This window comes from Callionymus lyra, chromosome 16, assembly GCF_982586985.1.
Source record: "Callionymus lyra chromosome 16, fCalLyr1.hap1.1, whole genome shotgun sequence".
NCBI classification, from domain to species: domain Eukaryota; kingdom Metazoa; phylum Chordata; class Actinopteri; order Syngnathiformes; family Callionymidae; genus Callionymus; species Callionymus lyra.
Genome location: NC_141833.1, coordinates 9,886,942 through 9,900,739, shown reverse-complemented (window position 1 = coordinate 9,900,739; position 13,798 = coordinate 9,886,942). Strand labels below are relative to the sequence as shown.

Here is a 13,798-nt window from a genome sequence, read left to right as displayed (position 1 = left end):
GTGCTCGCAGGAATCATAACACGATGTATCAACCATTTAAGATCAACAATTGAGTTTGTAATGGTGTAAAGATTCACAGCAAACGTCGATTTATCTGATGATCAAGATGTCAAGAAGCTCCTGGTCGACGGAGACGACCTGGAATCGGCCCCGACATGCAGAAAAAAGAATGAGGCTTGTAAAAGGAACATCAATCCGCCACTCCCTTCTCCTCCTGAAATCCTATCCTCTCCCACCTTCACTCCTCCCAACATTGCAGCACGGTTCTCGCCGTCAATGGCGGACACTTCCTTTTTATCGTTTAGATATTAAACTCGACTAGGTGTGTTGACGAAGCGCTGACTGGACATGACCTCAGATGACACACGACCCTCCTTTGTTTGCCGCCGCACCCTCTACACTGGCAGTGGGTGCGAAAAACATGCTGGCAGGAAGTGAAGACCCGCCCACCAGTGGGCCAGAGTCCGTCAATCAACAGCACTCCTTAACTAGAACAGTCAAAACATGGATTAACACATTTTAATGGTACAAAAAAAGAGCCAAAGATTATTTAAACATAAAAGTTTTAAAATATAGGTTGAAGTTTAAGATGATTATGATTATTTCTTGAGTGAGAATGTGTTCTATTAAATAAATTGATGTTTATTCGCATTCTCTCGAACGCAGTTATTATTTAACTGAACAACAGGGTGTAATAACGGTGTAACTAATAGCAGTGAACAAATTATTCTTTTCGAAGAGAAGCGCTAGTATGAGTTCTGCTGACATCTAGTGGACGATTTTATGATTACCCTCAAATTATCGGGAAAGCCTCCCTATTTTCTTCCTGCATAACATGTAATAGTCATAGCCATAACTCCAACAAGTACAGTAAATACAAGTATAACAGTGTAGTTTGATATGTATATTCTCATGTTTATATCCAGCTGGAGAGCTAATATTCGGACTAACTAACTATCTTAGATTTAACGCGTAATGATCACTTAAAAAAAAGAACTTCTATTATCTCTGGGTCAAGGTGAACGACCTCCACCTGTCGTACCTCAGGATCGGAAGATCCAAATGGGGAAATAAAATTGTCTTTTTCAGAGTTCAGCCAGCAGGCGATCTAAAATAGAAAACCAAAATCAGGATCAAAAAGGCAATAACAAAAAGTGCTAGGAGTGTCCAAGAGAGTTTTAGAGATTGGGAAATTACTAACAGCGGGTAGTTCCTCCTCGGCACACAAAGCAAAAAGAAAAGATCTCGGGAAACAACAAAACACAACTACGACAGTATGGGCATCACCTGGTGCCTTATGTGGAGATTCCCTAAAAAAAATCCCTAACAAGGGACTAGTCCAGGATGAGGGACCTGGAGATCTAAGACCTCTCCTCAGGGCCGTATCCCTCCCAATCGACGAGGTATAGGTGACCCCGACCTCGTCGACGAATGTCCAGGATCTTCCTGACCTTGTATGCAGGATGGTCCTCGATTAGTGGGGGGGGGTGGTCGGCTGGAGGGTTTCAGGAGGGAGACATGGAAGGTGGGATGTACCTGGAGAGATGCTGGGAGCTTCAGGCGGACCACAGAGGGATTGATGATTCACTCAATCTCAAAGGGACCTACGTATCTAGGAGCCAGGACAGAAGCTGGGTGCTGGCATGCGGTGTTTGTCAGCGAGGTGTTGATTATGGGTGGCGGTGCGGGACAAGGCAGCCCTGGTCTGGTGCCAGGCAACGTTGCATGTGGGCACGGACGGAATGAACCGCTGCTTTCCTCTCCTGAGAGAGAAATAGGGGTGGTTGATACCCATAGGCCGCCATGAATGGCGACATCCCAGTGGCTGATGACGTCAGGAAATTGTGAGCATATTCTACCCAGGGGATATGCTGACACCAGGAGGCGGGGTGACGAGCCGGTACACAGCGGACCGCTCCATCTGTCCATTACTCTGCGGATGGTAGCCTGACGAAAAGCTGGGATTTGCCCCCAGGGACTTGCAGAAGGCTCTCCAGACTTGGGAGGAAAACTGAGGTCCACGATCAGAGACAATGTCAACTGGAATACTGTGAATTCTAAAAACGTGTTGCGGTCCGCTGTCTCCAATGTGGACAGCAACTTGAGCAGAGGGATGAAGTGCACCATCTTGGAGAAACGGTCCACCACAGTGAGGATTACCGTCTTGCCCCTTAGAGGGAGGAAGACCAGTGATGAAGTCCACCGAGATGTGAGACCACGCGCGACTCGGAACAGGAGGACGGTGTGATGACTTCCCCCTAGAACAGATGGTGCAAGCTGCCACAAAAGTCCTTAACGTCTCTTCCCATGTTAGACCACCAGAAGCGGCGCTTACGAAAGCTGAGGGTGCAGGTAGTGCCAGAATGGCAGGTGATCCGAGAGCCGTGCCCCAATTGGAGGACCTGGGAACGAGCAGACTCGGGTACGAACAGTCGGCCTGGTGGTGTGTTCTCCGGTGGCGGGTGTTCTCTCTGGGCCTCCAAGACCACCCTCTCGGCATCCCATACAGCAGCCCGAATGAAACAGGCAGGAGGAAGGATGGTCTCACAGTTCCCAGGTTCTTGAGGGGCTTGGAACTGGTGAGAGAGTGCGTCGGGCTTTGTGTTCTGGCTCCCGGGTCTGTATGAGAGGGTGAAGTTAAACCGCGTCAGGAATAGAGAGTTCAGCCGCCTAGCCTCCCTCAGGTAAGTCAAGTTCTTAAGATCGGTGATGACCTGGAAAGGTACTTCAGATCCCTCCAACCAATGTCTTCACTCCTGAAGAGCCGCCACCACCTCCCGGTTGCCAATATCATAGTTCCTCTCAGCAGATGTAAATTTGGGGGAGCAGAAAACTCAAGGGTGTAGCTTGTTGTCCTCAGTCCTACATGTCGGGAGTGTTTGTCAAGGGTCCTGGAAAAGATGAGAATGTCATCTAAATAGACAAACAAAAATGTTAATAAAGTCGCGAAGAACGTCATTAATCAGGGCTTGGAAAGTATCAGGAGCGTTAGACAGTCCGAAAGGCATAACTAAATATTCCAAGTGACCCAGGGGAGTCTTGAAGGCCGTCTTCCACTCGTCACCCTTTCTGACCCGTACAAGGTGGTAAGCAATGTTCCCTCTAAGCTGCGCAAACACCACAGGAACATCTCTGCAGCACACCTCAGTGAGTGACAGGTGTCCAGCCAATGATACGATACGGTTTACTTACGCTACGCAGCCAATCATAGCACTGACAGTGCTTGTGTATGTGCCCATACACGCTGTGGCACCGTGCAGGTCAGCTTGCTAACAACAGTGCGGCAGAGATGAGTGATGATACAAATGCAAGCCCCTTATCATGGCGAAACGAACGGGCAGTGACACATCCACCCACCAAGCTAAAGTAAAAAAGAAATGCGGTGCTTTTAGGATGGAATTGCTTGTCGGAGAATGTGGAAACAGGAGAATAAGTGGTGAAACTGGGTGACATTTTTTCTTTTTCAAGTGAGATAGGTCTGCTCTGCGAAACATGCAGCGAAGCCAAAGTAACAAGCGAGTTTTCGGATGGAAAAATGTGGACTGAATGGATTTAGTTTAATGAATCATATCAAAACAGCATCGAGAAATCGTCTTGAAGTGGCACATTTGGACCAGCTGATGCGCATAAAGTCAAAGCAAGAAGCAGACGGAGCCATCAACCTGGACAAGGTGTACAACCACAACAGATGTGAAAAATAAGGTAAAATTTAAGTCAGATTTGTACATATTCTAGTGACATTTATGTTTTTTTATTTATGAATATTAATCATTAAATGCTGTAACTACTAGATGATTTATGGGCAGTAGAAATGCTAATAAAACAGTGTGATTAGATATTTTACAGAAAAAAAGAGTTAGAGGAATTTACACTGTATCACGAGCTACAGCACACGTCATTGTGCAAAATGTGAATGTTTTAATGAGAACAAATGTCTAAAAGGTGTATATGTCTAATTTCTTCAGGAACAGGTCCCTCAGCCAGGCCACAACTGGACCCTCATCCAGGCCAAAGCAGGACTCTCCCTATGGCCAAAGCACTACTTACAGTACTCTTCCAATATAACATACTACCCATCTCATGAACAAGACTTTTTTCTTTTTCATTTTAAGTAGGCCAAAGCCGGTAGCTCAGCGGTTGAGTGGTAAACCCTCGAAAATATTAAAAGTAAACTAATGGAAATTGTAATTTGATTATTTTAATAAGCCATGCAACTTGCTATGATCCCATGTGTTGAACAGGTGGGATACTGGTGTGTGTCTACAACGTCTGTTGCTCTGTTGCTCACAGTGATCATCAGTGTGCTCAGGGAGCTTTGTATATGCTCAGACACCTGAAAAATTAAAGGGAACATTGCCCCTAATGAATCTCTTATAGAAGTTTGCAAAGCCCAGAAACTGCTGTAGTAGTTTGCAACTAGTGGGGGCCTGCCACTTGGCTACCGCTTCCATCTTAGCGTCTTAGGATCTGGTTTGAGCTGGCCCTGACCTAAAATGAAACCTAAAAAACCTACCGAACTGACCCCGAACTCACACTTCTCTGCATAACAAATAGTCTATTTTCTAGCAGACGTTGGAGGACTAGTCGTACATGTTGGGAGTGTTGGTCAACGGTCCTGGAAAAGACGAGAATGTCTAAGTAGACATAAACGTGAAGGCATTAAGGCCACGATAATCAATACAGGGTCGAAGGGACTCATCTTTCTTCTGAACAGAGAAAAACCCTGCCCCTGAGAGGAGAAGAGGAGGGCCTAACAAGACCAGCAGCCAGCGAGTCCCGGATACAGGTCTCTATCGCCTCCCTCTCGTGACGGGCCACGTTAAAAAAACGGCTACTGGGATATGAGGTCTCCGGAGATAAGCTCAATGGCGCAATCGTAAGGCCGATGGGGCGGTTAGGAGAGTGCCAAGGTCATGATACTCGGGCGGTAAAGAAGTGAGATCAGGCGGAGAGATAGGAGGCAGTGGACGAGACGGAACAGGAAACATAGCATAACGAAGGCAGTGAGAATGACAGAAGATCGGAGGAATTAAGCCCAGTCGAACTGTGGGTTGTGGAGGCGAAGCCATGGAAGACCCAGAACGACAGCAGAGGAAGGAGATGGAATCACCAACAGTCTAATGGACCCTCGCTCTCTCCTGAAGACGATTGTAAATTCTTATAGACAAGTTAATTAACTCCTTCAATGCCTGCTGATCATGGGAAGCTAGCCGGTCGCGGAGCTTCTTGCTAAAGCCCTGAAGGTAGGCAGCCTTCAGGGCCGGCTCGTTCCAACCGCTCTCAGAAGCTAATATTCTAAAATTAATTGTGTGTTAATAAGTGCCCACAGAGTCAGAGCCCTGGTGGAGATTAAACAGTTTCCTTGATGAGGCGTTAGCTGAGCGGAATCAGTGGAATACTTAAGTTCTAATGGATTGCTGATCAAACACATTCACACTGAAGGAAGAGTTCAGCCAGCAGGCGAACTAAAATACAAAACCAAAATCAGGATCAAAAAGGCAATAACAAAAAGCGCTGGCAACGCCAGGAGTGTCCAAGAGAGTTTTAGAGATTGGGAAATCACTAAGACCGAACGGGAGCCAAAATTACCGGGCATATGGAAGTGATCAACTGGCGATGCGTTCACGGACCGTCGGAATCTTCAGCATCGCCCTTGATTGCCCGATCGCCTGCAGCTGGTAGTTCCTCCATTGAACACAAAGCAAAAAGAAAAGATCTCGGGAAACAACAAAACACAACTACGACACCACCACTGCGTATGTATTTATGGACGCCAACTTGACCCAGAGACAACACAAGGGATAACAGAAACACATTTGTTTTCGGGCCTTTGGGTCACCTTGACCCTGAGATAACACAAGGGTTAAGGCTCCACAGAGGAACTTTGTGTACTTCTTTGCTAATTTTATTTTGGGGTAATTTTGGCTTCTTGGTTTTTCCAACTTTACTTCAGAATCTAGACAGGAAACAACAAATATCTTTGTAAACAGCATTTAATGTTGATTTTCATGAATATGTGGAGTGAAAAAATCATATAAAAATACTTTAGAAAAGAAACCTTTTAATTAAATAATTAAATATAACAGGTTCATTAATATAAACAGTGGTACAGTGCTTTTTTCGCTATAAATAAAACCTTTTTTCTTGAGGTTCCTGTTAAAGGTGAGACTTGTCGATCCAATAAAGTTCATGTTTCTGCTCACAACTCGGTTTCTTCTGGGAGTTTGGTGAGAATATCTACTCCATCGGGCGTGATGACCACAGTGTGCTCGAACTGGGCAGATCTGAAGAGAGTAGAGAGGGAAGAATTAGGAAGACGTTGATGTGTAAATATTATATAGCGCAGATTTATCTTTTATTCCATTTAGATTTTATTTCTCGTTTTTATTTCTGGGTGTTTTTATTTCTCGTGCTGCTGTTAAACCGAATTTCCCCTCGCGGGACTAATAAAGGTTTTCTGATTCTGATTCTGATTCTGATGTAAATATATTGATTGGTTTTGGAGATCAATTGATCAAGTAACTTTTATGACTCCAAATCAGCTAAACATCTGCTAGATAACGGTAAACCTCTCAACAAGGAGCGTGGCTACGTGAAAAAGGAAGAAATGAGTCGCGACCTTGAGGAGAGCAATGAAATCTTCTTACCCTTTACCCATGAAGAGCTGCTTGAAGGACTGAAGCACCTGAAACTTGGCAAAGCTCCAGGACTCGACGGAATCAGCTCAGAAATGATCGAGCATTCCGGTCTCAAGACCCCAGAATGGCTCCTAGCGTTGTTCAAAAACTGTGCCCATGACACACAACTACCAAAGATCATGCGAAGCACAAAGGTCGTAGCTTTGCTGAAACCAAACAAAGACCCAAACCTACCAAAAAGCTATCGACCAACATCACTTCTCTGTATTCTGTTCAAGCTATATGAAGGACTGATGCTGTTCAACATCTACACGAATGATCAGCCCACCTGCAACGACATCAGAAGGTTCATCTATGCAGATGATCTTTGACTGGCCACACAGGCACAAAAGCTTTGAAACCATCGAGAAGCGTCTCACAGATGCCTTGGAGATCCTCTCCGGTACTAAAGACCCTGGTTCCTTAACGCCAACCCAGGGAAGCCCAATGCTGTGTCTCAAACCGCATACTTTCGTACTCAAAGTAAGTATTTTTAGAGCGTAAGTGCGTCTCAATTCTTAGTATGCGAAATTTAGTGCGCCATGCACACTAAATTGGCGTACTAAAACACCCACAAAACTGACTAAGGTTCGATAGACACCATCTACGGCTGCCATCTTAGTGACGTGGGAAACGAAAGTTACGTCATATATACATATATATATTCATATACTTAAAGGTGCATTTTCAAACTTGCAAAAAGTGCTGCCAGCAGGTGTCGATAGTGTTCCTACAGCTGTTTGCAAGCATCGTTAAATAGTAGTAGAAGAAGAAGCTGTCGTGTGATTTCCTGTTAGTGCGTAGCTGCAGTGTTTGATTTGAGACATACTATCTGTTGAGAATTTGCGTAATAGTTAGCACGTACACTATCCTGATGCATACTAACTTCTAGTATACTAAGAGAAGTATGCGATTCAGCAAGTCTGTGCTTTTCACCTGAACAACCACTCTGCAACGAGAACACTCGGGAGGAGAAAGAACTGGAAAACACCCCCTACCCAGTGTACCTTGGCATAACCCTTTACAGAACGCTGTACTTCAAAGAGCACGTCACCAAGCTTAGGAAGAAGGTATCTTCCCGCAACAACCTTCTCTCCAACCTCGCCAACTCCAGCTGGGGAGCAGACCCCAAAACTCTCAAGCAGACAGCACTGGCCTTGTGCTTCTCTTCTGCCGAGTACTTCAGTATGGGAGAGGTCATCCCATGCCACAAGCTGAAGGCCACACCCCAGTCAGCGTTGTACACACTGGCAGGAATTTGCCCGCCTGGCATCCGACGAGATGTCCAAGCAAAGGCCGAGCGGGACCAACAGCAGAATGATCCCAGGCCTCCACTACATGGGCACCAGGAGACACCCCGACGACTGAGGTCTCGTCACAGCTTCATGACTGTCCGAGGCCTAGGGGGGAAGTAACCAGAGACTCTCAGGAGGGACCCGAACAACAACAGGGCACTCACAACCCCAACCGAGTCCCTGCCCCCGGGGGGCCGACACGCCCAGAAGGAACTGGGTTGCCCTGAACCGGGAAAGTGCAAAGGTGGCAAGGACAGGCGACAACCTGGTACGGTGGGGGAAGACCAACAGGACCCCATAATCCTCGACATCTGATACACAGCTGCAGACTTTCAGCTACCTGTACAGACAAAGACCTTCGAGAAGAAAACGAAACTGCACTGGACCGGGTGGAGAAAAACAGCGACAAGCTATGATGATGATCACCTTTTATCATCGGCCGACACTGCAGTCCACTTGTCCCTCAAGATCCTGAACTCTGATGATCCCTCCATCAGTATAGGTTCTGTGGAAAAAAAAAAAAGGAATGTTGCCAAATGTTTTTCAAAACTGAAGTCATGCAATTACCTATAGTGAAGGTCATCCCTTCGTCCATTGTTATGCTGTTGTCATTTGCTGCAGGTAAACAAGAGACGTTCATTTAACTTTGGGAATCTCTCCACAGGAAAAGTTTGTTTTCCATTAGGTTCAAATCCTTTACCGTGATGCCAGATCTCAGGATGGCAATGGAAGTCGTTGCCGATCCCATGCCCAATGAAATAGGGACAAACTCGGAAGCCGTTCTGGTGAGCTATTTCACTGAAGAGAGTCTTTTCAGAATAAGAGCGGGATATAAAACAGAGTAGGTGTGTTTACCTTATTGTGTTTCCTATAACGCTGAGTGGTGCTCCTGGTTTGCAGGCGGCGATAGCATCGTCCCGGCAGCGCCGAGCAGTCTCCACCAGCCTCTTCCCGACATCATCCACCTGGCCTATTAGGAACGTTTCTGAGGTGTCGCCATGGTAACCATCAAGATACACCTGATGTGGGATTTTACAAGCAAGAATTGTTGTACCATGGTGATCTTGATTTCATTTGTTTTAACTTACTGAGACATCAATGTTGATAATGTCGCCATCCTGGAGTTGACGGCTGCAGATAAAAAAAATAACTACTTGACTCAATTCAAAAATACTATGGAGTCTCTATGGACTTTTCATTAACGACCAAGACATGTTGACATTAAGAACTCACCTGTCAGGTATGCCATGACACACAACATTGTTCACGGATGTGCAGACTGATTTTGGGAAACCTCCGTAACTCAGCGGGGATGGATAGGCGTTGTGCTCGATTGTCTCCTGATGTACGATGAAATCAATTTCATCTGTTGTCATGCCAACCTGGATATAAAAAAAAAATAAGGTCAATGTTTCGATAAGATCAGGTAGAGCTTAAATTCTTACTTTAACTTTGGATTGTTGAATATCCGATCCCTGTCCTCAAAAGCTGCACTAATTAATGTAAAACCATTGACTTATTCTGCTTAACCGAAACCTGGCTGTCTATAGATGATTACGTATCTTTAAATGAATCAACACCACCCAGCCACACTAACTCTAACGCCCCTTGACGCTCTGGTCGAAGAGGTGGAGTCGCAGCCATCATCAACTCATGTCTGTCAACCTTAACTAGACCACAATCTGATTTCAACTCTTTTGAAAGTATTATACTTAGCATATCTAATACAACCTTGAGATCAGGTCAGTCACTTCTCTTTGTTGGAGTCTATCGTCCCCCTGGACCTTATTCTGAATTCCTGTCTGAGTTCCCGGAGTTCCTGGTAATTATTGTTGGTGACTTTAACATCCATGTTGATATGGTCCATGATAGCTTAGCTAACAGGTTTAACTCTATCCTGGAGTCATTTGGTTTCTCTCAGTATGTACATGAACCGACTAAGGACACATTAGATCTTGTCCTAGCATACAGACTTCAAATTAAAAATGTTATCGTCTCTCCTCAGAATTCAGTTCTTTCTGACCATCAATTAAAAACCTTTGATTTAATCTTAAATGACCCAAGTCTACAGAGCAGGAGCACTCTCAAAAGATGTCTGTCTGAAAGTGCCTCAGTGTGTCAAGAAACTCTACCCATAGTCACCTTGACATTGATAACTTTGTGGGCAGTTTCACAGACTAGCTACATAACACGCTTGACTTAATCGCACCACTAACTCAAAAGACTGTTAACAGAAGTAGTCGTGCTCCCTGGTATACACGGAAAACACGTAAATTAAAACAGGATTCTAGACGATTAGAGAAGAAATGGCGTTCATCAAAACATAATGAATTCTACCAGGACTGGCAAGATAAGTTAAAAACATACAAGGCATCTCTTTGGAAAGCCAGAGCCAGCTATTACTCATCACTTATAGAAGCAAATAAGAATAACCCCAAGTTCTTATTCAGCACTGTAGGCTTACAAAGAGTCTATTGAGCAGTCCATCCCTCCTCATCTCAGTAGCAGTGATTTCATGAACTTTTCTAATACAAACGGTGCAGCATCACCAGACACAGACACCATAACTGATATATATTTTATATCCGTTTTAAAGTTGCAGTAATTAAACCTCTGCGTAAAAAGCTCACTCTTGATCCACAAGTCCTGACTAACTATAGGCCTATCTCTAATCTTGTCTTCAATTCAAAGATTCTGGAGAAAGTGGTAACAAGTCAGCTCTGTGATTATCTCCATGACAATGATCAATTTTAGGTGTTTCAGTCTGGTTTTAGGGAACAACCACAGCACAGAGACCGTCCTGGTAAAGGTAAGAAACGACCTGCTAATGGCCTCTGATCAGGGTCGTGTTTCAGTTGTTGTTCTTCTAGATCTCAGCGCTGCATTTGACACTGTTGACACCAAATCTTTCTACAGAGGCTAGAAAACCATAAAGGCATACGTGGAACTGCTCTAAACTGGTTTAAATCTTACCCGTCGGATAGAAAGCACTATGTACATGTCAACCACCTCTCATTGACACTCTAAGGTCAGCTATGGTGATGTATGTCCCACACGGTTCTGTTCTTGGTCCAATCCTACTCACACTCTATATGCTCCCACTAGGGGACTTGATCAGAAGACACTCTATAAACTTTCACTGTTATGCTGATGACACGCAACTCTACTTGTCCATGAAGCCAGATGAAAGAAATCAGCTCACACAACTACAGTCCTGTATTACAGATATCAAGTCCTGGATGACCAAAAACTTCCTCCTACTGAACTCGGAAAAAATTAGGTTTATTAGTTGGTCCGCAACATCTCAGACAATATTTAACTAATGATCTAGCTTTCCAAAATGGACTGGCCCCTGCTACTAGCACCACTGTAAAGAATCTGGGTGTCTGCTTTGACGAGGACTTATCATTTAACTCACACATAAAACAAATCTCACGGGCCGCCTACTTCCACCTTTGTAACATTTCAAAAATCAGGCACTTCCTTCCTTTGGATGCTGCTGAGAAACTCATCCATGCTTTTGTTACCTCCAGGCTGAACTATTGTAACTCTCTTCTGTCAGGATGTTCTAAAAAGTCTCTCAGAACTCTTCAGCTCATTCAGAACTCTGCAGCTCGTGTCCTGACTAAGACTAAGAGGCGCGAACACATTTCCCCTGTGCTGTCTTCCTTACATTGGCTTCCTGTAGAATTTAAATACAATTTAAAATCCTTCTTCTTAAACTATAAAGCCTTACATGGTCTAGCACCAACATACATTCAAGATCTAATCCAAACTTATCAACCCTCTAGGACCTTACGATCCTTAAACACAGATCTATTAGTTATACAATAAATCTCTAAATGTAGATTTGGAGCCAGGGCCTTCAGTTTTCAAGCCCCTCTGCTGTGGAACCAACTACCGGCTTCAGTCCGGAGGGCAGACACCCTCTCTATTTTTAAAAACAATCTTAAAACCTTATGTTTCTGCCTTCTAAAAGGAAGTTTTTCCTCGCCACAGCTCATTGCACAGTGTTTTGCTTATTGCTCATTGTTGAATTGCTGGGTTCTGCTTTTCCTTTCTCCACTATATTCTTACTTCAACTGTAAAGTGTCTTGAGATTACTTTGTTATTATAAGCCACTTTTAAATAAAAATTGGATTGAATTGAATTACTTTCAGACTGCTTCCAGCGAGCAGCAGGACACGTCTGGCAAGTTGACAGGCCCTGGTGAGGCACTCGATCTGCTCCTGGTCCTTGATCTCAATGTAGTCCCGCCACACTGGGACCACGTTAGTATCAACATAGCTGGGTCTCACAATGTGCTACAGAAAATTGAAATGATATCAACAATGAGGACCTTGAAATGTATCTTTGTTCTGAGAGAAGAAGGAAGTTTGTACCTCTGGTACTGCGTATGCAGGTCTAACCGTCGCGGGTCGAACCACACGGCTGGAGCCGTTATTAATCCAGTTCTCCCAGAAGTAACACCGGTGTTGCTGGTACAGTAATGTTGGTCGAGGACCTGAGGTTGGAAGACCAGAGGACTGCTTCGGGAGAACACCAACACCTGCAGAAAATAATAGAGAATTCACTCATTATCTTTATTTCTTTTTTAACACTGTAAAATTAGAATTGATGAATTGTGCAATTGAGAAAGGTTGTTATGAATTATTATAAGTTATGTTTACATCCAAATTGGCGTTTGTTTCTCAATAGTTCTATTGTAACCATTTAAACAACAGATTTAAATATTTTCTATGTTACACTTGTTTTTATATTCACCACCTACAACTTTTGTGACTTTCTTATTCGTGCAGGCTTTTCCCTGATTTTTTTTAAATGATTTTCTGGGACACCTGTGTTTTTCTCTGTGGTATTTTGATCTTTTTAGTATATATTTTTATAGTTTTCTTTTTGGGGGGGGATTGTTTAATATATATATAAATATAAATGACTTACTTACTATTTAAAGCACAATACACTTGTTAGGAAAACCTATTTTCAAACAGAAAATATTATGAAAACATAAGACAAATGTTTCTTAAAAGATGCCTTGTGTGATTTCATTGTCCCTCTTGGAAATGTAAAGCGTCTCTAAGAGTCATGAAGGCTCTCTCAATAATATGCATTATTATTATTATTATTATTACTGTTATTAATGTCGCCCCTAACACTCCTAAAACCCACCTTGGGTTGACTTGTCAACATAAGCTAACTAGCTAGCATGTTAGCACTAGTTGTCAAAAAGATGCTTGTAAACAAATGCACGTGCACGGACGTCAGGACACAGAGACAGAGCATATCGCAATATTTAAATATTATTTTTATGAAACTTAAAAGCTGCTAAAGTACCTGTTCTTGACAGAAGAGCTGCAGAGCGACACACCGCTGTAAGTACCATTTCTGTCCGTACACTTCCTACGTGATGACGTCACACGCTGCAACCGTGAACCTATTTTTAAAATCTTTTTTTTTATGAGATTTATGACCTGGTTCAAAACAGCTAAACAGAATCAACATCAAATTTGGATTTTTAAAGTAAATCTTACAGGCAATAACTCTCTTTTATCAATCTCTTAACATCCACCACACATGCTGACTTTAACCAGGTCAATTGATTATATTTAAAGTTATATTTGTCTGTGAAGTGATGCTTTTACAGCGTAATGGAGTAATTTCTTATATTCACACAGTCAATGTCAATAAAATATAGATGTCGGGTATTGTAAACATTTATATCATAAATATTTATATTACGTTTTCATTTGATTTCAAATATACTGCTTTGAGACGTACACTGTTTTGTTACAAATGCATCACTTTTCAAAGAATGGAAATTAAAAA

At 43.4% G+C, this 13,798-nt stretch overlaps 1 protein-coding gene across 2 annotated transcripts; it reads right to left on the bottom strand.

Moving 5' to 3' along the window:
* Positions 1–669: 669 nt before the first annotated feature.
* metap1d (methionyl aminopeptidase type 1D (mitochondrial)) lies at positions 670–13,369 on the bottom strand. 2 transcript variants are annotated; one of them, XM_087811646.1, is made up of 13 exons: positions 13,307–13,369; positions 12,355–12,521; positions 12,127–12,276; positions 9,206–9,354; positions 9,061–9,103; positions 8,828–8,991; positions 8,673–8,770; positions 8,540–8,587; positions 8,399–8,477; positions 5,590–6,284; positions 2,715–2,891; positions 2,336–2,619; positions 670–2,258 (listed from the first exon to the last, which is right to left on the bottom strand). In XM_087811646.1, exons 1-10 carry the CDS (start codon positions 13,353–13,355, stop codon positions 6,200–6,202), a joined length of 1,032 nt encoding a protein of 343 aa, XP_087667772.1. In that variant the 5' UTR covers positions 13,356–13,369; the 3' UTR covers positions 670–2,258; positions 2,336–2,619; positions 2,715–2,891; positions 5,590–6,199. The 2 variants fall into 2 exon arrangements, with proteins under 2 accessions (XP_087667772.1, XP_087667771.1); XM_087811645.1 differs by lacking the exons at positions 8,540–8,587; positions 8,673–8,770; positions 8,828–8,991; ... (3 more) ...; positions 12,355–12,521; positions 13,307–13,369 and having other exon boundaries at positions 5,590–8,399.
* Between the last annotated feature and the right edge of the window lie 429 nt (positions 13,370–13,798).

What these genes read in the sequence shown, in the direction of transcription:
- metap1d (XM_087811645.1), bottom strand. Translation starts at nt 2,794, where the DNA reads ATGATATTGGCAACCGGGAGGTGGTGGCGGCTCTTCAGGAGTGAAGAC. An exon ending in GATCTGAAGTACCTTTCCAG is followed by an intron (nt 2,620 to 2,714) that starts GTCATCACCGAT and finishes CCTCTCATACAG; the next exon opens with ACCCGGGAGCCAGAACACAA. An exon ending in TACCTGCACCCTCAGCTTTC is followed by an intron (nt 2,259 to 2,335) that starts GTAAGCGCCGCT and finishes CATCTGTTCTAG; the next exon opens with GGGGAAGTCATCACACCGTC.